The sequence below is a fragment of the Borostomias antarcticus genome (genome assembly GCF_949987555.1).
Source record: "Borostomias antarcticus genome assembly, contig: scaffold_94, whole genome shotgun sequence".
NCBI classification, from domain to species: Eukaryota; Metazoa; Chordata; class Actinopteri; order Stomiiformes; family Stomiidae; genus Borostomias; species Borostomias antarcticus.
The window spans coordinates 17,596-42,500 of NW_028176445.1; the positions used below are offsets into that span (position 1 = coordinate 17,596).

At 46.4% G+C, this 24,905-nt stretch overlaps 2 protein-coding genes across 2 annotated transcripts in view; one reads left to right on the plus strand and one right to left on the minus strand.

Moving 5' to 3' along the window:
* Positions 1 to 8,308: 8,308 nt before the first annotated feature.
* Positions 8,309 to 15,271, plus strand: bri3 (brain protein I3). The gene is made up of 3 exons (XM_084462483.1): positions 8,309 to 8,836; positions 9,707 to 9,824; positions 13,842 to 15,271. The coding sequence occupies exons 1-3, from the start codon at positions 8,677 to 8,679 to the stop codon at positions 13,972 to 13,974; spliced, it is 411 nt and encodes a 136-aa protein (XP_084318609.1). The 5' UTR covers positions 8,309 to 8,676; the 3' UTR covers positions 13,975 to 15,271.
* Positions 15,272 to 18,250: 2,979 nt separating this feature from the next.
* baiap2l1b (BAR/IMD domain containing adaptor protein 2 like 1b) overlaps positions 18,251 to 24,905 on the minus strand; it is a 61,615-nt gene continuing 54,960 nt past the window's right edge. The window contains exons 13-14 of the mRNA XM_084462478.1: positions 18,708 to 18,751; positions 18,251 to 18,353 (exon numbers count right to left, since the gene is read on the minus strand). Coding sequence (XP_084318604.1) covers positions 18,281 to 18,353; positions 18,708 to 18,751 — 117 coding nt within the window. The 3' untranslated portion in view covers positions 18,251 to 18,280. The remainder of the gene's footprint in view (positions 18,354 to 18,707; positions 18,752 to 24,905) is intronic.

Sequence of the window (24,905 nt, forward strand, 5' to 3'; positions counted from 1 at the left end):
CCACCAGGGGAAGCCTACAGATGGCAAAATTGCAGCCGCCCTACAATTACAGCTCCCAGGAGCTGTTTATTGCTGAGTATGTGTTTGTCAACTCAACACACTTGAAAATGAGGTGAAAACCTTAATGTGGCCCCTTTAGTTTAAATAAAGGCTACTACTAGGACCCTTCAGTCTGTAGTTTGAGGAGCTGAGTGCTTGCACCTAGCTGATCCTGCACACCTGAGCTGAATGAGCAATCAGCAAGGGCAAAGTGGAGTGGGCTCAAACTCAGAAGAGCTTTGGGGAGGAAAAAGGAAGACGGCATGCTGCCTCATGTAATTATGTTTGTTTGAAAGAAGTCGCCCCAAGCTGGAATCAAACCATTGACCTCTCACTTCCAAACCCGGCTCACTAACCACAACACCAAGAGAGCCATTTATCTTAGCACAGCCGTTAACAGGCCATAGAGGGCCATTACACTATACCTAGTCCCTCACGTCCTCATGCGCCTCTCCGATGGCCCCACTGCCACCATCCCACTTCCAAAACCAATGTAGCAGAGAATGAACTGACAACCTTTCTGAAAGGGAGTATGGACTTAGGCTCATGAAACACCCTAACCCTGTACTCTATTCCTGAGCTGATTAGGGTTGGGTGATTGGACAACTACCAATCCTACATAAATTACCTCATCTTCAAAGGGTTAGGGTTAGGGTTAAGGGTAACCCTGCCATTAAGTTGATGGCTAACTGGGTCCAGACTTCAGGACTTACCGCCCCCAGGCCGGGGGGCTCCCTCGTCGAAGGGTGTGGTGCAAATGTACTGTGCATGGGTAGGGCTAACCCCCAAAGAAGACTGGGCAACGATCAAGGTCCTGATGCCCTGGACCACCACATCCAGCGTGCTGTTCCAAGTGGAACCCTGGAGGGCCGCATACTTACCCCCTGGCCAAACAAACTGCTTGTTGTCACCGTAAGGTTGCCACAGCCGTCCGACCAGAGCCTGAGAAAGGTCCCTCTCTGTGCCTCCTTGCCGGCGGAGGGGTAGTGGTGAGTCTCACCATCCACCCCTCAAGCTTCTACCGGCCGAAGACTCAAGAGAGGTTCCTCTATCTATAAGTCTCTAAACCCTAAACCTCCACATCCGGCGGAGGGGTGGTGGTGAGTCTCACCATCCACCCCACAAGCTTCTACCGGCTGAAGGTTAAGTCCCGTATGAGAGTCTAAGACAGTGCGGTATTCCCTGAGAAGTTTTGCGGGCATGCCACATAAACCCCTGAATTCGGCTCCTACACTGTTCAAAGAAACTCACCGACAGACGTGAAGGCCCTAGGATTCTCAATACGGATTCGAGCATCGTCGGGCCTTGACTCTGCTGTAAACCACTAGGGGACCCAATTAAACTGAACAGCAAACACACCCATGGTGAAAAAATGAAAGAATGTAATATTATCTTCCAAAAATATGTATCCCAAACTAAATGTTCATTTGGCATTGGTTTCAGCCTTCCATCTCATTTCCTCATTGTTTTATAAAGGTACAAAGTTTGATTATGGTGAATACCCAGAAAGCAGTGCGGTATTCATATGCATACTCCTCCCTATGGGCGGGTTTATGCCAAAAAGGGAATTCTGGGAGTGCAACCGTGACTGGAGATGAGAGGGAAGAAGATGACTATCCCTGGTACAGGTACAGGAGTGCTTCACTTCACCCTCTTTCTAGAGTTGGTGTTGTCATTGCAACCAGGGCAATGAGCTGTGGAAAGAGTGGTCTGAGGAGGTGTTGCTCTACTGAGAGCAGCTTCTCATTTAGCAAGAAGGGCTCCAAGAAAATGTTGAACTTCAGCAGAAGTGAAATGTTTGTCGGGGCGCCCCGGTAGCTCACCCGGTAAGGCGCGCACCATATGAAGGCTAGTCCTTCGCGCTGCGGACTGGAGTTCGATTCCTGGCTCGGGTCCTGTGCCGCATGTCCTCCCCTCTCTCTCTCTCCCACATTTCCTGTCTCTCTACACTGTCCTATAACAATAAAGCTGAAAAGCCCTAAAAAATATCTTTAAAAAAAGAAGTGAGATGTTTGTGGTGGTCTCACACCTCTGGGGGAGCCCGAGGAGGAGGACCCATGTCTCTGGGGGCCGCCTCCTGTGATCAGGGTGAGACATACAGGAGTGCAATTATTCATGAACATGATTGTTTGAAAGTCTACAGTGAAAAAATCAATAATTTGAGGAAAAGCTCTGAGGTAAAAATTGTATGTTGAGTAGCCACGTGTTTTTCATTTTGTTTTGTCAAAATATTGCTGATTTCAGTCAGTTTATTGACCATTATTATCAGAAGATATTGAACTAGATATTTTTTAGACTGATTAAAGCTAATTTAATGTTCATATGTCTGCAAAGATATTACAAATACTATAAGCGCATGTCCTTCCCTGCAAGAGATGTAGCATTTTAATTTTGATAAAGCGTTGGTAAAACAATATGTCACTGCATTTCACTTTACTCAAAAAGCATAACATGGGAAACATACTGACTTGCTTTTGATATTGTTTTAACCAAACAGCCATGTGTAATGTCAAGGTGCCTTGCCCAGATGCACTTTGGACTGCACAATGTTATTCAAAACGTTGTCATGCCTTTATATTCTTCACACTGATAAAAGGGAATTTAAAAAAAACACCAAAAAAACTTTTATTGTCAGACAGTTGTTGCACACAGCACCCAGTGATGGCGCATCAATGTTGAAACACACACAGAGAGACAGGCGTGTCCACTGATGAAGTTCTCTGCTCTTCACCCATTCTGCCATCCTTCCTCTAAGGGCAGCCAAGAGCAGACAGTAGGCAGCATGCAGGGGACGCACCATGGGGACCGATAAAGTGCTCATGTCCGTCTTCATCACCGACGGACAGCATTAGCGGTGGAAAATAATTGTCATAAAGAATTCTCATGTTTGTCAAGCATGGATTTGTCTTATTTTCCTTAGTTAATAGTTGTGAAGACATCCATATATAATTCAATGTAAGGCTTCCTGAAATGTAATTTTTTTTTACATTGTGGAAAAAAAATATTCTGCCTAAATCCTCCTTTATTTTAGCTTTTCTTGTGCTCCAGGCCAGAACACATTTCATTCACTTTGCAATACTGACAAATAAATAATAGAAATAGTTAATCCAATCCAATTACTAATAATTGACCATCATAGTCAAAAATGTACTACAGCCATTGATATAAAACAAGGCACCAAATATCATTTTTCACAATCATTACCCTTTACTTTAATTCATAACCCCCACCCCCTTTCTCCACTCAAAAACAAATCCCCCACAACTCCTATACACTTTGTTGAGACAAGGCCATCTCTCATCACATAAGGTAGAGCTGGAGGTGTCTTTGTGATGGCAGGTTCCGGCAGCTCCTCTTTGAGATAAACAGCACTTCCAAGGTATAATGTGTGTGTGTGATTACTGAAGGTGAAACTTTCAAAAGTACCCGTTTGAAGACATGTCCAACAAATTGCTTGAAGACACCACGTATGTGATAAAGAATCACAATGTCTTCAAATTAAACTAGTTTGTGACATCAAAAAGGAGACCCTGGGTTTAATTTACATACAGCCACATTGCCAGTCAAATACAACTCCTATGTATGGGAGAATTTGGCGTGTGTTCATAACAGTGTTCCCCACAGCCCACTGGTCTCATGTGCTATAGTTGTCCTGAAACAGAGCATTGGAGCCAGTTAGAAGTCAGGTTCTGGAGTCTGGTCCACTCCCACACCACTGAGGGAAAGTTGTGAGTATTGTGAGTATTTTTTTATGGAAAACACTATGTGCTACTTTAATTTGTATGAATGGTGCTATATAAATAAAATGAAATTGACATTCAATAAATGACACAGTATCCAGTTGGACATGACTCACAGCTGAACCCCTTGGCTGGGTTCACAGACCCTGCAAGCTGGAAACACATCCAGGCCAAAGCACACTAACAGAGGCAGAGAGATTGAAAGAGGGAAAGAAACAAAGGGAGAGTTGATTCAACCTTTTTGTATAATTTTCCCCTTTATAAGAATCTACAGTCAACGTTCACTTGAAATGAGGTGAGATCACGTACAAAAATACAGAGAAAAATGTGATAGAAACACAGCATACAGCAAAGCAAAATGAGGAAGAAGGAATGATGGATAGATAGACATGTTATCACCCTAATCAATAACTATTATCCGGGGATGAGGGACCATAACTGGTACCTGATCTATATCCTGGCAGTGGGTGCTGTTCCCATCCATAGCAGGGGTTAGGGTCGCAGCCTACGGTGCAAAGTACACACAGAGAATGGACTGTGAAATCTCCGAACACAGCCTATGCATACGCTGTTTGAGGCTAAAGTGAAGTGTTTCAGATTGGTTGTGTCTGTTGCTGACCATTCCTGCATTCTTGGTAAGCTGCTGGAGGGGCCGGCTCCACAGCAGGACCTATAGCCTGGGAGCAGGGGGGAGAGAGAGTAGGGTGGCAGAAGATCATTATTGCAGACAGGATGTCAAAGTGTGTGTATGTGTGCTCTAACCTGTCCATGCAGTGTGTCAGAAATAGACCTCTGGCATTGAGGCTGTGCTGGGACAGTCCGGGGCCGGGGCTGTGCTGGTACAGTCCGGAGCCAGGGGTGTTCTGGGACGGGCCGGGGGCGGGGCTGGGCTGGAACAGTCCGGAGCCAGGGGTGGGCTGGGACAGTCCGGGGCTGGGGGTGGGGGTGTATGTGATGCTGGTCCAGCTGGTGGGCAGAGCTGAGCGCCTATCAGGATGTCTGTCAGCTTCATCTCCTTCTCACTGAGCTCGCTGCGTACTGTAACTGCATCACTGTCTCTGCTTCATCATCCAAACAGTCAGACCACCTGTGCAGGCAGGAAGGCAGGCAGACACACACACAAAGAAAGAAAGAAAGAAAGAAAGAAAGAAAGAAAGAAAGAAAGAAAGAAAGAAAGAAAGAAAGAAAGAAAGAAAGAAAGAAAGAAAGAAAGAGAGGGTCACCCTTACGTCTTTGTTGAGTGGCACCCTGAGGACCTGAGGAAGCTGATCAGCTGAGGTAGAGAGACAGGAGAGACACATGGACTGGCTACATAAAAGTGGGAAAGGATACATTGTTGGCACCTAACAGGACCGGGATAACTGGAGACAAAGATAGGAGGCCCATCTGTGGACGACCCGATGATGATGAAGAATAGCACAGCACAGAGAGGTTTCAGTATGTGATAAAGAAAAGAGTGTCCTTTTTTGCATTTTGTTTTATATGACCTTTTATGTGACTTTGTCTTGATGCTTTTAATGTCTCATGTAAAGCACTTTGAATTGCCTTGTTGCTGAAATGTGCTATACAAATAAACTTGCCTTGCCTTGCCTAGCAATGCCTCAGCATCACACAGTGTGTATTCTAACCCAACAGCTCATGTAGACCTCCCGTAGAGTGTGCACACTGCATCATAATCTGCTAAGTAGTTCTTCACTATTTCCACAACTGAGAAGAGAGACAGAAGTTAAGGCTGGAATAACATCACCTGCTGCATAGAACATATTGTCCATTACTTCTGGGAGAGAGAGGTCATGAGTAGTGTAGTTCAGAGGGTCTTACCTGCTGTAGGGACCAGCTTGTTGACCTCCTCTATCCTGTCAAATTACATCATCACTCCTCCACTGTGGAGAGAACATGGATGTTAGCAGGGATGTCCTCTGTGAGTCTCCCTAATAGACAGACACACTTCAAAAGGTGAAGTCAATACAATTTCCAGTTACCTGGTTACAGCATGAAGTGTTGTGGGCAAGATTATCTGCTCATATTCATCCAAAAGCTTGAGCTCATTGGACGGTGCTTCACAGTGCAGATGGACAATGACCTGAAGCATACTGTGAAAGCAACCAAATAGTTTTTAAAGGCAAAGACATGGAATGTTCTGCAATGGCCAAGTCAATCACCTGACCTGAATACTATTGAGCATGCATTGCACTTGCTGAACACAAAACTGAAGGGAAACTGCCCAAAGAACAAGCAATACCTGAAGACAGTTGCAGTACAGGCCTGCCAGAGCATCACCAGGGACAAAACCAGGCATCTGGTGATGTCTATGGGTTCCAGGAAGTACCTCTGCCAGGATAGGCTCCTCGACCACTGACCAGCAATGATCTCTAACATGTCATCCACTATTCCATGTGATCAGCAGTTGTTCGTTTCATCAACCTTGGAATCAGAGAAGGAATAAAGTATTTGTAATTTGTTAAACTACAGATGTTTGTAAGTCATATTTTAATGAGAATGTACTTCCAGCTTGGTAAAATAGTCACATCCCAGAAGTAGACTAAGTAGGTATTTGGGATAACTGGTGTGATGGGCAGACTCATGAGCCAGTAGAGGTGTGTTATGGTAATATATATTCAACAGAGATGAAGAGATGTCACAGTAGGAAGATAACATAGTGACTTGTTGGAAATATAATTATTAAACAGGTTATTTACAGCTATAGCCACAAGAGGGAGGTAGAGGGCTTTTTTGTCTCTTGTGACTTGTGCTTTTTCCTGGATTTGTGATTCCCTGCAAACCAATCCAATACTCAAGTCATCTGGGGTTAGTGGGTATAAAAGGCTATGATTGTGTTGATAATTGATCCATATCAGCATAAGGACCATCACAGTTCCTGTGCCAGCCTGGTAGGTACAGTAGGTGGTAGGTTACCTATGCTAGACTGGTAGGTAGGTGGTAGATTTATCTGTGAACTCTTAACTAAACCGCTAATGCCACCCTGAGGTTGGTATACTTATTACAGCAAGGTTACTACAAGTGTTATATAAAATAGTATGTTATTAAATACAACTACACAACATAATGGCTAAAGTAGGCTATATTACACTTTCCCATTAATTCAACAAAGAGGAGAGGCAGATATAAATGACATTTTTACAATTAAATTCATGAAAATAAAATAAAATCAGGTATAGTTAAAAGTGGTTAACTAATGGTTTTGGGGTCTAGGGGACAGTAAGATAGCAGATGGTCCCATCCTACTTTGCTAACCTCATCCACAATCTGCACCCTCCCCAACGTATGCCACAAGTCAAGTCAAGTCAAACTTTATTTATATAGTGCATTTCATACCCAGAGGCAACACAAAGCGCTTCACAGAAGGTCATGGGGGGGATGCATAGGGCCCACCCAGACATATTCCAGAGGGAAGCAAAAAAAGTCATCACCTGGGAGCCAGAAAAGTCAGGCTGAAAAATTATTCCCTGACCTCTCAACCAGACGATCGAGCAAGCTCCTGGAGTATGTTTTCTAATGGCTAAGGACATTTAGAGAACAATAAATCAACAATAAAAAAACATGTATACAATGCAACAGGATAAATACATAAAAGGGACATGGCATTGGCTAAGGAACAGTATACAGGGGAATATATTACAATTTACAGAGTAAAAAGGGCTAGATAATTTGTAAGACACATGGTGTATATAGTAAACACTGGTGTGTGTGTGTGTGTGTGTGTGTGTGTGTGTGTGTGTGTGTGTGTGTGTGTGTGTGTGTGTATGTGTGTGTGTGTGTGTGTGTGTGTGTGTGTATTGATGCAGGTTGATTAGGCAGTTTGACAGGTCATTCCAATAATTTCACTTGGTCAGAAGTGTGATTGGTTGTTCTGTTTTTATCTGTATTGAGCATTCATGTGTCAAATCTCTTATTTCATTGATTACATTCCGGAGGAGATGGCACCTTTAAACACATGATTTCCACCATGGGTCGCAGAATCCTGCCTACTTTTTTTTTTTAATTAATGAAAAAGCATTCAATTTATAACAAACAGGAAAATATACAATCAATAACATTTCTAAAATGAGTTATTAACCTCAACGTACAGTACATAAATGAAGGATATAAGCGGAAAAAAAAAAGAAGAAAAAAGACAGGAGCAGTTTGGCAAAGAATCCTGCCTACTTCAACTGTGAACCAAGCAAGCAGTGACGTCACGGGATAGCCCGATTGCTAGCCTAATAGGACTGTAATACAACGTCACTGTCACCACTGTTGCCACTGTTACTGCAACGTTGCAGTAAAGTCTAATTAGACTTAGGAGGGTAAAGTTATTTTCGACCATAGATGGACGTTGTCACAACATCGCCTGATGGTAACTTACCAAAGTACAACTTATGTGCAACGTTGCTGCAACCCACTGTTAGTAGGGGAGACGGTGCAGACAGGCCTATAGCCCTACAGCATGGGAGTGGACTGCAGCTTTAAGAACCCATTCTCCGCACAGAGGCGTACCGACGCATCACATGATTCCTGTCTTGTGACAATCCAGACAGAAAGGAAGAGCGATTTCTGAGTTTTCAACTGAGTGAGATACGCTGTTGTAGCCTACCTGTGAGGGTTATTTTGGTAAGAACGGGTCGAGACTAGGTTAGGGATTAGGATGGAGATGCATTAAAAATTCATTTTATCATTCCGACCCTTAAACTGTACAGTTGGCGAGTGGTCGTCCAGTCAAAGTTGGCGCATGGAGAGGGACAAGTTTCATTTTTGCGCATCGTTTTTTCTTTGTTTTCGTCGTCCGTCAGCGTCCGTGAGAGAGAAGAACACACGCGAAATAACTTCAGATCATATTGAGCGGTCGTTGGTGGCGGAACAGCGAGAGAAGTCAACTTGAGGACGCAACACGTCGGAGATGGACAAACCTCTTCTTCCCGACAGACCGCCTGCCTACAACACCGTCCCAGGGACGTATGAATATGGTCAGCAGCCGCAGCAACACAACTACGGGGCGATCAGCCCTCCAGCCCCGGGCTTCCAGCCCCCGCCGCCGTACCAGTACCCCGACAGTCAAGGCAAGTCGATCGTGGATAGAACAGACTTCCGTGGTGCAAAGCTCGCACCCGGAGAATGACGTCGCTACAGTTAGGCTACGTGCCTGTGTCTGTGTCCAACCGTTATACACAACTTTTATTTGAGGTTCTGAACTTGTTGACATTAAGAGGCCTAACCTGTTATCAGCTCTTAAACTGTTGTTGCTCATAGACTGAAACAATGTGTCAAAGCCACACCTCACTTTCACAAAGTAGCCGCTCAACGTCCATCTCTGTTAGGCCTACTTTTAACTGTTAGGCTGCTACAACGTAAGCCAGCTTCTTCGACTCTAAGCAAATTTGTTGCAAATTGTCTCCACTGGCGGACCGGTTCGGTCCTTCTCCCATTCTGTGGCTAAACGATTTGAGTTCATGTTCTGAAGTCGATCTGACTCACTACTTTCAGTCTCAAAATGAACTCTGAAAAGGAAGTGGCAGCCAGCGTTAAACTAATACAGAGTCACCGTGACTGTACAGAAGAGCTCATTACAGACCACATTCACAAGTCTGTCGAAAGTCAAAGTAGGAAAAACAAGTTATGTAAAAATGAAACTAGGTTTTGGCTGTTGTCACAAAATCACATACTGTAATAACCTTTGTCGATTAGCTAGCCCTGTGCCTTTTGACCAGCCAACATTGTATTGTATTGCATTATGTAACATGTTCTGTCAATGTTTCCTTCCATATTAATCTTTGACTAGCCATCTCTGATTGTAAACACTGTTTAATTTGCATGAACACGTACTCCTGTTCATGAGTGTGTGTGGGGGGAGGGGGGTTGAGGTTGGGTAGACTCTGCAGTAACGTTACCCACCCAGCATAACATGTTCTCTCTCTCTCCATATGCCACAGGGTACCCCCCAGCCCCCACCCAGATGGGTGCGGCCGTGTCCCAGCAGCCCTGCTACACCAGCACCTACACCATCATCCAGCCCTCCGTGGTGGTGGTGGGGGGCTGTCCAGCCTGCAGGTGAGACCACACACACACTCACACACACAAACACACACACACTCTCTTGCACGCACACACATGCTGACCTTGCAAACTTTTTGGGACATTGCATTGACTTGCATTCATTCCATATCCCCTAACCCTCACCCCAACTCTGCAAAACCTAATTGGGGACACCAATGTTGTTGCTAATTTAACATGCCATCCCCAATCAACTGGTTTCATGTCCAGCATCCAACATTTGTCCCCAAATGTGGCCTAGGTCAGGAACACAGCCAAAGATGTCAGGATCGGGTCATGTTTTAGGGAATGCTGGCTGTCTATATTAGAACCAGGGGTGTCGTAGGAATGGGGATTTGTGGGGACTGAAGTCCTTAGTGAAGCTCAGCCAGCGGCATTGTCCAGGATGTAACAGGGATCAGGATTTAGACCGGAGCCAGGTGGGAGGAGATGAAAAGGGCTCACCTGGAGAGGGGAGGGAACGTTTAAAGGAGTAGTAAAGAGAACATGCATGTTTAGCCCTGTTTTAAGGTTACTTATGATCATTTACAATGGTTCTGATCAAAACGTTGACAAAACTAGCACTTTTGAGAAAGTTGATAATTGCTCTACCACCGTTTAGGTCATACAATGGATGTGGGTGGGCACCTTGAAAAATCATTCAAAAACATGTTAAACTCTTGATTTCAAAGACAAGAAGCTCACCGAGGGGGTAATTGGTGTCCGTTGGTGTTCTGACATCAAATTTGCCGCAAAGTATGAATTCTGTAGGGTTTTATTGATCATTTTATAAAATACATTGACTTGTATTGAAGCGACCGTTGTAGATGTGTAGATCAATCCGCAGAGGGGATTCAGGAAGCGGAACTACTTACGGTAGCTATTGTTATTGTTTATGTTGCTAGGCTAACTAGTTTGCGGAGGTTTACACATGTATGTGCTGCGACTAAATAGTTCTATGCTAAATATTTTTTAAAAGCCTTTCCAGATGAACTAGAATCTTACTTTATGGCGAATTATATGTCAGAACGCCAACTAACACCTCGGTGAGTTTCTTGTCTTTGAAATTGGGAGTTTAACATGTTTTTTGAATGATTTTTCAAGGTGCCCCACATCCATTGTATGACCAAAACGGTGGTAGAGCAATTATCAGACTTTCTCAAAAGTGCTAGTTTTGTCAACGTTTTGATCTGAACCATTGTATATGATCATAAGTAACCTTAAAACAGGGCTAAACATGTATTTTCCCTTTACTACTCCTTTAAATGTACGATAACAGGTTTGTTTGTGAAAAACATCAGAGCTCGAGTCTGGCTGTCTCAGTTTGAATCAGAGGGTCTTTGGTTGGCGTGTGTTTACCTTTTGCCCAGAGGTCATGACCCACACCTCTCCTCCGCGGCTAAGCCTGGCATGTGATGGTCACGTCCATGGTAGGACTGTGTGTTCCTGTCGGTACACACACACACATGCATACATACTCCAAAGCTGCTGACCACACACACACACACACACACCAAAGCTGCTGACCTTCTTTCAGTAAAGCTCCATTTAGAGTGAACACAGTGTTTCACTCCACCTGACTCAACATCCTGTCAGCTGCTCCCTACTCCTTCAGCATGTGATATGACAGGACCGTATTTGCCCTGCTAGACCAGGGTAGCACAGTCTAGCTCTGACTGTATTAGACCAGTAGCACAGTCTAGCTCTGACTGTATTAGACCAGAGTAGCACAGTCTAGCTCTGACTGTATTAGACCAGAGTAGCACAGTCTAGCTCTGACTGTATTAGACCAGAGTAGCACAGTCTAGCTCTGACTGTATTAGACCAGAGTAGCACAGTCTAGCTCTGACTGTATTAGACCAGTAGCACAGTCTAGCTCTGACTGTATTAGACCAGAGTAGCACAGTCTAGCTCTGACTGTATTAGACCAGTAGCACAGTCTAGCTCTGACTGTATTAGACCAGTAGCACAGTCTAGCTCTGACTGTATTAGACCAGTAGCACAGTCTAGCTCTGACTGTATTAGACCAGTAGCACAGTCTAGCTCTGACTGTATTAGACCAGTAGCACAGTCTAGCTCTGACTGTACTAGACCAGTAGCACAGTCTAGCTCTGACTGTATTAGACCAGGGTAGCACAGTCTAGCTCTGACTGTATTAGACCAGAGTAGCACAGTCTAGCTCTGACTGTATTAGACCAGTCGCACAGTCTAGCTCTGACTGTATTAGACCAGTAGCACAGTCTAGCTCTGACTGTATTAGACCAGTAGCACAGTCTAGCTCTGACTGTATTAGACCAGTAGCACAGTCTAGCTCTGACTGTATTAGACCAGAGTAGCACAGTCTAGCTCTGACTGTATTAGACCAGTAGCACAGTCTAGCTCTGACTGTATTAGACCAGAGTAGCACAGTCTAGCTCTGACTGTATTAGACCAGTAGCACAGTCTAGCTCTGACTGTATTAGACCAGAGTAGCACAGTCTAGCTCTGACTGTATTAGACCAGTAGCACAGTCTAGCTCTGACTGTATTAGACCAGAGTAGCACAGTCTAGCTCTGACTGTATTAGACCAGTAGCACAGTCTAGCTCTGACTGTATTAGACCAGAGTAGCACAGTCTAGCTCTGACTGTATTAGACCAGTAGCACAGTCTAGCTCTGACTGTATTAGACCAGAGTAGCACAGTCTAGCTCTGACTGTATTAGACCAGTAGCACAGTCTAGCTCTGACTGTATTAGACCAGAGTAGCACAGTCTAGCTCTGACTGTATTAGACCAGTAGCACAGTCTAGCTCTGACTGTATTAGACCAGAGTAGCACAGTCTAGCTCTGACTATTAGACCAGTAGCACAGTCTAGTTCTGACTGTATTCTAGCTCTGACTGTATTAGTCATCCTAGACCAGAGTACCACAGTCCAACCTATTTACATGTCATGGAAATGAGTTGGATAAAAAAAATACAACAGCGTACAGGTATATGTTTCAAAGAAGTTTAGATTGCGAGGAGATATATGAAGAGCTCTGTACAGTTTAGTCAGCAGTAGCGTTGGCATGTTCCAGCCTGGCCTTGGCCCTCTGCTACCCAGATAAACAACGCCAACACCTCCTACATGGCACGCAACAGGGTACAAACTCAAAACGCACGCACACACTCACACACACACACACACACACACACACACACACACACACACACACACACACACACACACTTGAATTCTCTCACATGCTTTGTTTAAAAACCTACTGCATTTGATCTCATAGTAATTCAGAAAGTACCCCCTTAATTCACTATTGAACATAGGTATAGCACACACACACACACACACACACACACAGGTTCGTTCTTCGTTCACATCTTATCAGGCTCACCCAAGATTCAGGCTGGTTCGCTACTGTATGCCCCTATCCTCCTCTCTAAAGGGTCATTGACACGTTTTCTGGACGCGGCTAGCGGTGCAGTCAGGAGACCAGTTTCAGCTGCTGTTTACTTTGCAGTCAGCAGCTCCCTGCGGTAGCGCGGGCGAGCCTGTTCCCGGCCTGTGTGATTGAGTGAGAGGCCCAGGTCACGCCGACACCTCTGTGCCTCCAGGCTGTGGGGCTCGTGCTGCACAGATTAGCAAAGCTCGGCGTAGCGCGACGTCTGGTTGCTTTGGGGAAGTGAGATGATTTGTAGATCAGCGGATATGAAAGACACTGATTGCGGTTTTTCACACAGTGTCTAGTGTCGGAATCTCTTCTGTTCATCTTTTTTTGTTCTTCTTTTTTCTTTCCATTGTACTCGTATAACGCGCTGGCCTGTCACCATCAGACACAATCACATGAAGGAACCACACATCGTGAGTCGTTAGACACAGATCATCATAATAAGACCTTTCTCTCCCTCTCTCCCTGTCTTTTCTTCTCTCTTCCTCCCTCTCTCCCTCTCTTCCTTTCTCTCTCTCATCTCTCCCTCTCTCTCTCCATCTCTCTCTCCCTCTCTCTCTCCCTCCCTCTCTCTCCTCTCTTTGTCTTCCCCCCACCCCTCTCTCTCTCTGCAGGGTGGGCGTATTGGAGGACGACTTCACCTGCCTGGGGATCCTGTGTGCCATCATCTTCTTCCCTCTCGGTATCCTCTTCTGCCTGGCACTGCGCCAGAGGAGGTGTCCCAACTGTGGCGCCACCTTCGGCTAGAGGGACCAAACTGCAGTGGACACACGCACGCAGACACAACCTTTTCTTAGCTCCCCCACTTTATTATGATTCTTATTGCTGACGAGGCCATGTATTTCATACCTACCTACCACGATGATCAAGGAGAAAAACAATTATAGTCAGCCATGTATTCATGATATAGAGATGCATGTGGAAAAAAACTATCCTTCTTTCCCCTCCATTCTCCCGTGCTAGCAGTGGATGGATGAATAACGGAGTATTGTTCTAGCGATGCCAGATCTTTGACTGTCTTGTCTGTTGTTGGTGCCTTTACTATGTGTTATCAAGAGACCGTTAAAGGGATTGTGATCATGATTTTAGACTTGGCTCAGAAAAAATGTGTAGCTGAACATATTCCTCTGTATTTTAGTTGTGCTGGTCTCAACAGAGGCACAGGTACAGTAAACTTTGTGCTGGATGTTCAATTCCATTCTGCCACCAAGGGGTAGCCTATATATTTTTTGTCAATGCACCGACTTTTGTTTAATTAACGTCAAACTTCATGGGTGAGTGTATGTGGGAATGGATGCACGGCTGTGTGTGTACGTATATGAGGAACGACCCGCCTTTGAGCGAACGCCACTTTAAGCAGCCTTGTCGATATATATATATATTTTTTTTTTTTTCTTATCGAAGGCTGTTCACTTTTGGTCTGGGCTGGTGTCACGTAGAATAGCTTCCCCAGCCTGACCGGAAGAGTTTTTAATAAGAACTGTAGGACGCATGCGTCCTCCTCGCTGAGACAACGGACATTGGAGAAAGGTTTCAGCGTCATGTACTCTGTTTCTGTTGGATTCTTCTTCTTGGGGCCATGTCATTGTCATTGTCATATTTGCACTTTACCTGACCATTGAGTTCTGCTGGTCTGAAATGGCAAGCTTGCTTTTCTGTAGGGTTCTGCAGACCTCAGGTAATCAAGCAGTTTAAAACTCCCTCGACTATACACACACACACACACACACACACACAGTCTGACCCTGGGATAGGCGGTGACTCAATGAAGGGAAGCACACTGAGTTATTATATCATAGGAGCCCATTGCTGTATAACCTGGATAACGTAGCGCTTAGTGTAGTCTGCTCTGACAACTCAACCCGCCCGTGACTGACAATCAACCAAGAATGTCTGTCCTGTACAATGTCTATATGGTATAACTGGGGGGGGTTTACTTTATTTTTTTCTTCTTTGAGAAACACACTACGCACGCTGTCATGATCGAGGTTCCTACTTTTTATATGAAAGAATTATTGTAAATAAATGAGTGCTACTACCTGTTTAGACTGGATGCCTTTCTTTTTTGGGTTGTGCTGTAGTAGCCTCGTGAGATCATCCTGATGTCACATTGTTACTCTCAACAAATCAGTCTGGATCTGGATGTTCTATGAATACATCCATGGTCTGGATGCTCTCCATAGAGAACATTTCGGAAAACGATCTCGCCAATCGGTTTTGGTTCTGAGGAACTTAAACTGCTACTCTGGGCGGGTTTATGACAGCGAGGAGCAGCTGAATTTAGGGCGTGATAGACATTTTCAGATTGTTTCCATTTAGTTCATCCAATGACCTGCCAAGTAGTTTTGAAAGTAGCCTACCTTCCCTTTTTTAAATACTTTTCCAGCGGACAGTTCCATTATGGAAAGCATACCATCTGGCATGTCAGTGGTGTAGAATCATGTCAGTTCTCTTCAGACAGTATAGGCATAGGTATTTAAAATCTTCTTGAATACTTTGCGTGCACATGTTTGCCTGGAGCGTCAGCTGGGTGGAGCTTCCATCTCTGCTGTAAGTCCATTGGTTCCATTGTGCCAGGCAAGACCAATCAAGAGCAGAGGATGTGTATTTGAATTGATTTAAAAGTGTATTTGGGCAGGTTTAACAGATGATGTTAACTTACACCCATGTCACATTAAAATGAGTGCAGAAAGAAATAAGAAAATTGAAGAAATACAACTTTTATTTTATACAATTTTCCAAGCTGAGAGGACAGCAGAGTAAAGGACTTAAAGAGAACCACTGTACACATGAACGGCATAGAGATTTAAAAAACAAAATGACTGCTCTGCCTGTAGAGTTAGATACCGATATCTAGCTGTAGGAGGTGACATGAGTGGCCTGATGCCGTCAGAGGAACTGTGTGTGTGTGTGTGTGTGTTTATCTCTGTGTGATTCATTAAGGCAAGCGTCTCCAGATATCGTACGCTGTTCCGAGTCAACATGAAGATTAACTATGCATTAAAGGTGCAGTGTGTGACTTTTGGCGGCATCTAGTGGTGAGGTTGCAGATGAATGGACCAATGAACCAAATGAATACACATGTTGCAACATGGCGGCCTCCGTAGAAGGACACACCCCCTAGGTAGATATAGAGGGCTCTAAAGCCCAATTTATGGTTCGTCGCTCGACACTTTTGACGTCATGGGCGACACTTTTTGTGGAAAAAAAGTGTCGCCGAGGGCTGTCGTGCACCGTTTTTTTCTAATGTCGCTGACTCTGTCACAAATTGTCGCTCAAGTGTGATTGGATAGCTAGATAGAAGGCTCGTGTGTTGCCATGGATATGCTTGTTCCACAGCCTTGTTTTAGTTTTGTCTGTCATTTGATGTTAGGCTTTCATGGAAGGAGTAGAGGAACGTCTCTCCCAGCTTGTGAGGAGATATCCCATCTATACAACTCATCCCTGAGCAGAGGAAGGTCTCTCCCAGCTTGTGAGGAGATATCCCATCTATACAATTCATCCCTGCCCCTTTACATATGCCCAAGTACTGCGGAATTCGTGGAAGGGAATCTTTCCTGATCAAAATGAAAACTAACCACAATGAAAACCGCTCTCTGAACAATCTCTTTACCTCAGATTAAACTCTTACCCTCAGAAAGCCGCTTCTCTCAGAATGACAACAAACGCGCAACAGAATGACAAGCGCGCAGCTGATTGTTTCCATAGAGACAAGACGTGAAGTGTCGCCCGAAGCATAAATGCAACATGTCGAGCGACACTTTTTTTTTGTCGAGCGACATTTGTCGAGCAACACTTTTCAAGAAGCATAAATTAGGCTTTAGTCTACACAAAATTCTACAATAAAATTCTACACACTGCACCTTTAAACGATACACTGACTAACGCTGGTTGTACATCTAAACAGAGAAAGCTTGTTGGATGCCCTGACATAAAGTAGTTTGTTTTCCTCAGTACAGTCTGTCTAAGGTATGTGTTCCTGACAGTAACAGTGTATTGCGCCTTGTAACCTTCACGCATTTCATCATAAGCGATACGACATCAACACAGTGGGAACAATAAGGTCCCGACCATCAGGGCCGTGCTGAAACTGGATGCATAGCTAACCCTAACCCTAGAGTCGCGCACCACATGTACATTTGTCTACTGTCCTATGGCAACGGAAAATCAACGTCAACATTGATTCGACAAGCGACAACATAAATATATTTCCCTAATTGCGTTTGATCTTGACTTTGATCCTGTTTTGCCGCCGGCACGCCACAAGAGAAGATCTAGAAAATATATAATATGTGCATCTGTTGCATAAACTGTCCCACCGACTCTGTATGTGTGTGTGTATGTGTGCGTGTGTGTGAGTGTGTATGTGAGTGTGTGTGTGAGTGTGTATGTGTGTGTGTATGTGTATGTGTATGTGTGTGTGTGCGTGTGTGTGAGTGTGTGTGTGTGTGTGTGTGTGTATGTGTGCGTGTGTGTGAGTGTGTATGTGAGTGTGTGTGTGAGTGTATGTGTGCGTGTGTGTATGTGTGCGTGTGTGTGTGTGTATGTGTGTGTGTATGTGTGCGTGTGCGTGTGTGTGAGTGTGTGTGAGTGTGTGTGTGTGTGTGTGTGTGAGTGTGTGTGTGAGTGTGAGAGTGTTTGCAGCTGTAGCGTGCTGCAGAGGGTAACGTCATTTCAAATGGCATCAGTAGTGAAGAGATGTCCGGTCAGACTAGTCCAGCCCAGGCTCTGGTCCTCCTAGGTCCATCCAGACAGGGGGGGGGCACGGTGGGACGTACAGGCTCTGGTCCTCCTAGATCCATCCAGACAGGGGGGGGCACGGTGGGACGTACAGGCTCTGGTCCTCCTAGGTCCATCCAGACAGGGGGGGGCACGGTGGGACGTACAGGCTCTGGTCCTCCTAGATCCATCCAGACAGGGGGGGGCACGGTGGGACGTACAGACCCTGGTCCTCCTAGGTCCATCCAGAGGGGGGAGGCACGGTGGGACGTAGCCCATCCGAGGGCTGCTAGTCCTGGGGGGAAGGGACAGGAGGGTGGGCTGGCAGGGTAGATCAGATGATGGGAGCCGAGCGGTCGTTGGTGACGGTGGGCCGCAGCTTGACGGTAGCGAAGGGGTTCCCTCCCCTGAAGAGAGAGGGAGAGGGGAGGGAGAGAGGGAGGGAGGGAGGGAGAGAGGTAGGGAGGGAGGGAGAGAGAGAGAGAGAGAGGGAGAGAGGTTGTTCAGCTGTTGTTGGTGTGTGTGTGCGTGTGTGTTCTTGCGTGTGTGAATGTCGGCTTGCTTGTGTGTGTGTGTGTGTGTGTGTGTGTGTGTGTGTGTGTGTGTGTGTGTGTGTGTGTGTGTGTGCGCGTATACAATCGAGTATAAAAGCACATGTCAGTGTACATTCAGAACTGAGCCTGACCAGAAGAACTGGGGTGTGTGGTGCTGTAGGGTTAGGGTTAGGGTTAGGGTTAGGGTTAGAACACCATGTGACTTACCCCAGGAAAGGAGGCTGCTTGGAGTATCCATTTGGTTGGGTGGCCTGGAGGAGGACAGACAGAAACACACACTGTCAATCACACGTCACGGAGATATCTACACATCCTGACGGTATCACAATGACACGCTGTTACGCAACCATGCTGAACAGAATCCTACAGTGCGGTTTTCATGTCTTCCCTTCGCTGCCGTAAGTATCAGCAGACCACATTCCCCTGGTCGGACTGGTTAGGACGTCACAGAGGAGTGTGGGAAAGGGGAGAGCATCGCCGTTTCCCGAGACAGAGGCTGGAATCTAGGTCTTCCGGAAAGGCCGGTCTTGTTCCAGAGCCCTCGGGAGGGGGTTAGGGTTAGAGGGGTTAGGGTTAGAGGGGTTAGGGTTAGGGGGGTTAGGGTTAGGGTTAGGGGGGGTTAGAGAGAGGGTTAGAGGGGTTAGGGTTAGAGGGGTTAGGGTTAGGGGGGTTAGGGTTAGGGTTAGGGGGGGTTAGAGAGAGGGTTGGAGGGGTTAGGGTTAGGGGGGTTAGAGAGAGGGTTAGAGGGGTTAGGGTTAGAGGGGTTAGGGTTAGGGTTAGGGGGGGTTAGAGAGAGGGCGGCTCTGTCGTTTTGAGCAGCACCTCACTCCACTTGCGACTGGTCGACCGAAAAATGTCTACTGGAGAAGTGATGGCGAAAATGGGCTGGGAAGCGAACGTGGCCGCGTCCCGGAACGAAATGTCTGAATATCTGGCGGCTTTCCATTCTGACACACACGTATTCCTGTAGGCAAGCATGCATGCACACACACACACACACACACACACACACACACGTAGTCATTGTACATTGTACCCATATCCTGTACAAATAAACCCTTGAACTTGAAAACACATACCCCTGCACACAAAGACCACAGGAATGTCAAAGGAAGTCGGTAACCCACCAACGAAAGAAAGAAAGGCATGACGCCATCGCAGCACCACCAGAGAACCCTGCCTCCTTCCCTCCTCCCTTCCTCAGAATGTCCTCTGATCTAACGTGATCGCACGGCCAAACAATGTGCTCTTCCACACAGCTGACACTGCTCCTGTGATGTCAGATCTGTGATATATTCACAGACTTGGCCTAGTATGTGGTGCTGCTGTGGCAGAGTCCTTCCACTAGAGGGCAGCAGTATACTAACCCTAACCCTAACAGCCACAGAGCAGCAACCTTTCTAGACTAAGATGGACAGACACACACACAGATCCCTGTCCAGATGAAGCAGATGTTCTCTTTAATCCTAATCGGATTATGGGAGCCTGCCGTCTCCTGCTAATGCACGCGCACACACACACGCACGCACATACACACACACACACACACACACACACACACACACACACAACAAATATCCCAGAATTCATACAGTACAGTGGGGTAGGACTGGTCATGTCTCTTCGGAAGCCTCTCTCTTTACGGTAGGTTTGGTGGTCCGTCCGTCTCTGGCTTCCCCTCATCCACTATTTACATCTACATCATACTATTCACTTCTATACTATTCACTTCTATACTATTCACTTCTATACTATTCACTTCTATACTATTCACTTCTATACTATTCACTTCTATAATGGTGTCTTATCTGTTTCTCTCTGTGCCATCAACCTCCACACCACAGAGGCCGAACCAGTGAGGGAACATTTTTCACCTGGTGAAATAGCATTCCTATGTTAACCTCCCTCCCTTAACAATAAGCACACACACATGTGACTGATTTCTCCTCTGACCTGCTGCTCTATGGAAAAAGCGCAGCTTCTCTATTTGGTGATGCTAATTACGGATACGGTCCGGGAAGTGAGCACAGAGCCAAATATGTGGCTTAGATGGATCGCTTGGTATGATACCCTGTCATTGTGTCTGGTGTGGTTGTGTGTGGGTGTCTGCGTTTGTTAGTGTGTGTGTGTGGTTGTTAGTGTGTGTGTGTGTGTGGTAGTGTGTGCCACAGAAGTTAGCCGCAAAGGAAGTGTGAGTGTGCGAGTGAGTAAGTGAATAAGTAAGTAAGTCAGAAAGTGAGTGGGTTAGTGTGTAAACACTCGTGCACACAGTACACACACAGGCACACACACACACACACACACACACACAGCCTCTCCGTCGCGACCACACACGCCAGGTTCATGGTGAAACTACAAACTTGCGACGGTCCCACCTTGAATAAAGAGTGCGCTCACTTGGCTCTGGCTCTGTCCCCACGCCAGAACAAAGACCGCGTCACACCCAGGACTCACCTGCTGACTTACCTAAACACACACACACACACACACAAAAACACACACACACACACACCTACCCTTCAACTCTCAATTCACGCTTCATCCTCAAAGGCAAGGTGTTCTTTCTGCCTCCGCATCTGGTTCTTTCTACGGCCTCCCCCCCCCCCCCCCCCCTCGCCCCCCCCCCTCCCGTCCCACGCCGAGACAGAGGACTGTGACTCACGGTCCTACCCCCCCCCCCCTCCCGTCCCACGCCGAGACAGAGGACTGTGACTCACGGGCCTACCCCCCCCTCCCGTCCCACGCCGAGACAGAGGACTGTGACTCACGGTCCTAACGACACCAGCACCGGCGAGTCTCTCTCCCACCAACTCAGCCCACCTACTCTCTCTGTAACTGTGTGTGTAACTCTGTGTGTGAGTGTGTGGATGACAACGAATGGAGGGTAGCTCCTCCAGCACCAAGCCCCATTTACCCCTGACATAGAGAGAGAGAGAGACCCTCATTTACCCCTGACAGAGAGAGAGAGACCCTCATTTACCCCTGACAGAGAGAGAGACCCTCATTTACCCCTGACAGAGAGAGAGACCCTCATTTACCCCTGACAGAGAGAGAGAGACACTCATTTACCCCTGACAGAGAGAGAGAGACCCTCATTTACCCCTGACAGAGAGAGAGACCCTCATTTACCCCTGACAGAGAGAGAGACCCTCATTTACCACTGACAGAGAGAGAGAGACACTCATTTACCACTGACAGGGAGAGAGAGACACTCATTTACCCCTGACAGAGAGAGAGAGAGAGACAAGAGTGGAGGCAAATTTGACCCCTAATTACCGTGGAATCTGTGTCAACAGCAACCTGGAGAAAATCCTCTGTATGATCATCAACCACAGACTCCTACATGTTCTCACTGAAAACAGTGTCCTGAGCAAATCCCAAATTGGCTTTCTACCAAATTAAAGTACAACAGGCCATATTTTCACCCTCAGCAGCACCCTAATTGACAAACAAATAAACAAAAACAAAAGCAAATTATTCTCTTGCTTTGTAGATCTCAAAAAAGCCTTTGATTCAATTTGACATGGGGGTCTAGTGTACAAACTATTGGAAAGTGGTGTTGGAGGTAAAACATATGACATCATCAACTCAATGTTCACTAACAACATATGACATCATCAACTCAATGTACACTAACAACAAGTGACATCATCAACTCAATAAAACATGACATCATCAACTCAATGTACACTAACAACATATGACATCATCAACTCAATGTTCACTAACAACAAAGGGGGGTCAGGCAGGGATGAGGCTTGAGTCCGACCCTCTTCAACATATACATCAATGAATTGGCAAAGCAATGACAGTCTACAGAACCTGGCACCCCCCTAGTAGACACAGAAGACAAATGCTACTGTTTGCAGATGATCTGATGATGCTGTCACCAACCAAACAACAACACCTTGATCTTCTGCACAAATTCTCCCAGACCTGGGCTTTGACAGGGAATCTTACCTGACAAAGACATAGATTATGATATTCCAAAAAAGACCCAGCCGCCAGCACAACAAATATAAATTCTTTCTAGATATACACAAAACTATACCTACATGTACTGTACCACAGCTGTGAACCACCTGAGAGACAAGGTTAGAAGGGCTTTCTACGCCATCAAAAGGAACATCAAGTTGGACATTCCAATCCTAATCTGGCTAAAAATACTAGACTCTGTTATAGAACCCATTTCCCTTTAGGATTACGAGGTCTGGGGTCCACTTGCCAACCAAGATTTTACAAAATGGGACAAACACCAAATAGAGACTGCATGCATAATTCTGCTAATCCATCCTCCACATCAGACGAAAAACATCAAACAATGCATGCAGAGCGGAATTAGGACGATAATGAACCAGACACGCTCCATAACAACGCCCTCCCCTACAGAGAGACTGACCCAGACACCCAGACACACTCCATAACAACGCCCTCACCTCCAGACAGACTGACCCAGACACCCAGACACACTCCATAACAACGCCCTCCCCTACAGAGAGACTGACCCAGACACCCAGACACACTCCATAACAACGCCCTCACCTACAGAGAGACTGACCCAGACACCCAGACACACTCCATAACAACGCCCTCCCCTACAGAGAGACTGACCCAGACACCCAGACACACTCCATAACAACCCTCACCTCCAGACAGACTGACCCAGACACACTCCATAACAACACCCTCACCTCCAGAGAGACTGACCCAGACACACTCCATAACAACGCCCTCACCTCCAGAGAGACTGACCCAGACACCCAGACACACTCCATAACAACACCCTCACCTCCAGAGAGACTGACCCAGACACACTCCATAACAACGCCCTCACCTCCAGAGAGACTGACCCAGACACCCAGACACACTCCATAACAACACCCTCCTCTACAGAGAGACTGACCCGGACACCCAGACACACTCCATAACAACACCCTCACCTCCAGAGAGACTGACCCAGACACCCAGACACACTCCATAACAACACCCTCACCTCCAGAGAGACTGACCCAGACACACTCCATAACAACACCCTCACCTCCAGAGAGACTGACCCAGACACCCAGACACACTCCATAACAACACCCTCACCTACAGAGAGACTGACCCAGACACACTCCATAACAACCCTCACCTCCAGACAGACTGACCCAGACACCCAGACACCCTCCATAACAACACCCTCCTCTACAGAGAGACTGACCCAGACACCCAGACACACTCCATAACAACACCCTCCTCTACAGAGAGACTGACCCAGACACACTCCATAACAACGCCCTCACCTCCAGAGAGACTGACCCAGACACCCAGACACACTCCATAACAACGCCCTCACCTACAGACAGACTGACCCAGACACCCAGACACACTCCATAACAACGCCCTCACCTCCAGACAGACTGACCCAGACACACTCCATAACAACGCCCTCACCTCCAGAGAGACTGACCCAGACACCCAGACACACTCCATAACAACGCCCTCACCTCCAGACAGACTGACCCAGACACACTCCATAACAACACCCTCACCTCCAGAGAGACTGACCCAGACACCCAGACACACTCCATAACAACACCCTCACCTCCAGACAGACTGACCCAGACACACTCCATAACAACACCCTCACCTCCAGAGAGACTGACCCAGACACACTCCATAACAACACCCTCACCTCCAGAGAGACTGACCCAGACACCCAGACACACTCCATAACAACACCCTCACCTCCAGAGAGACTGACCCAGACACCCAGACACACTCCATAACAACACCCTCACCTCCAGAGAGACTGACCCAGACACCCAGACACACTCCATAACAACCCTCACCTCCAGACAGACTGACCCAGACACACTCCATAACAACGCCCTCCCCTCCAGAGAGACTGCAGAGAGACGTCCCCTCAGACAGCTGGTCCTGGGACTCTGAAAGTATCTGACACATTGGAACGAATCTACCAAAAACCAAAGCAAATTAGAATGCTATTTAGCCTAAACAGAGAACAGACAGCGACAGAATACCTGAGTACTGTGATAGACCCAAAACTAAGGAAGTCCTTAACTATGTCCAGACTCAGCGAGCTCAGCCTCGCCATCGAGAGACGCCACCACAGACAGACCCAGCTCCCTAGAGAAGACAGACTGTGCACTCACACAAAAAGAGATGGAAATCAAGCTGCACTTTTCAACTACCTGCCAACTGTACCAGGACATCAGAGATATATACTTCTCACAGATTACAAACACCCCAAAATATATGGAAAACTTGACTAATGAGAAAAAACCTCCATATCATATCACAACCACTGTAAAGACTGTCAATCAGTATCCCTGCACACCGCACTGATCACTGGACATACTGTATAAACACACTATACATACAAAGGTTACCATTTAAATA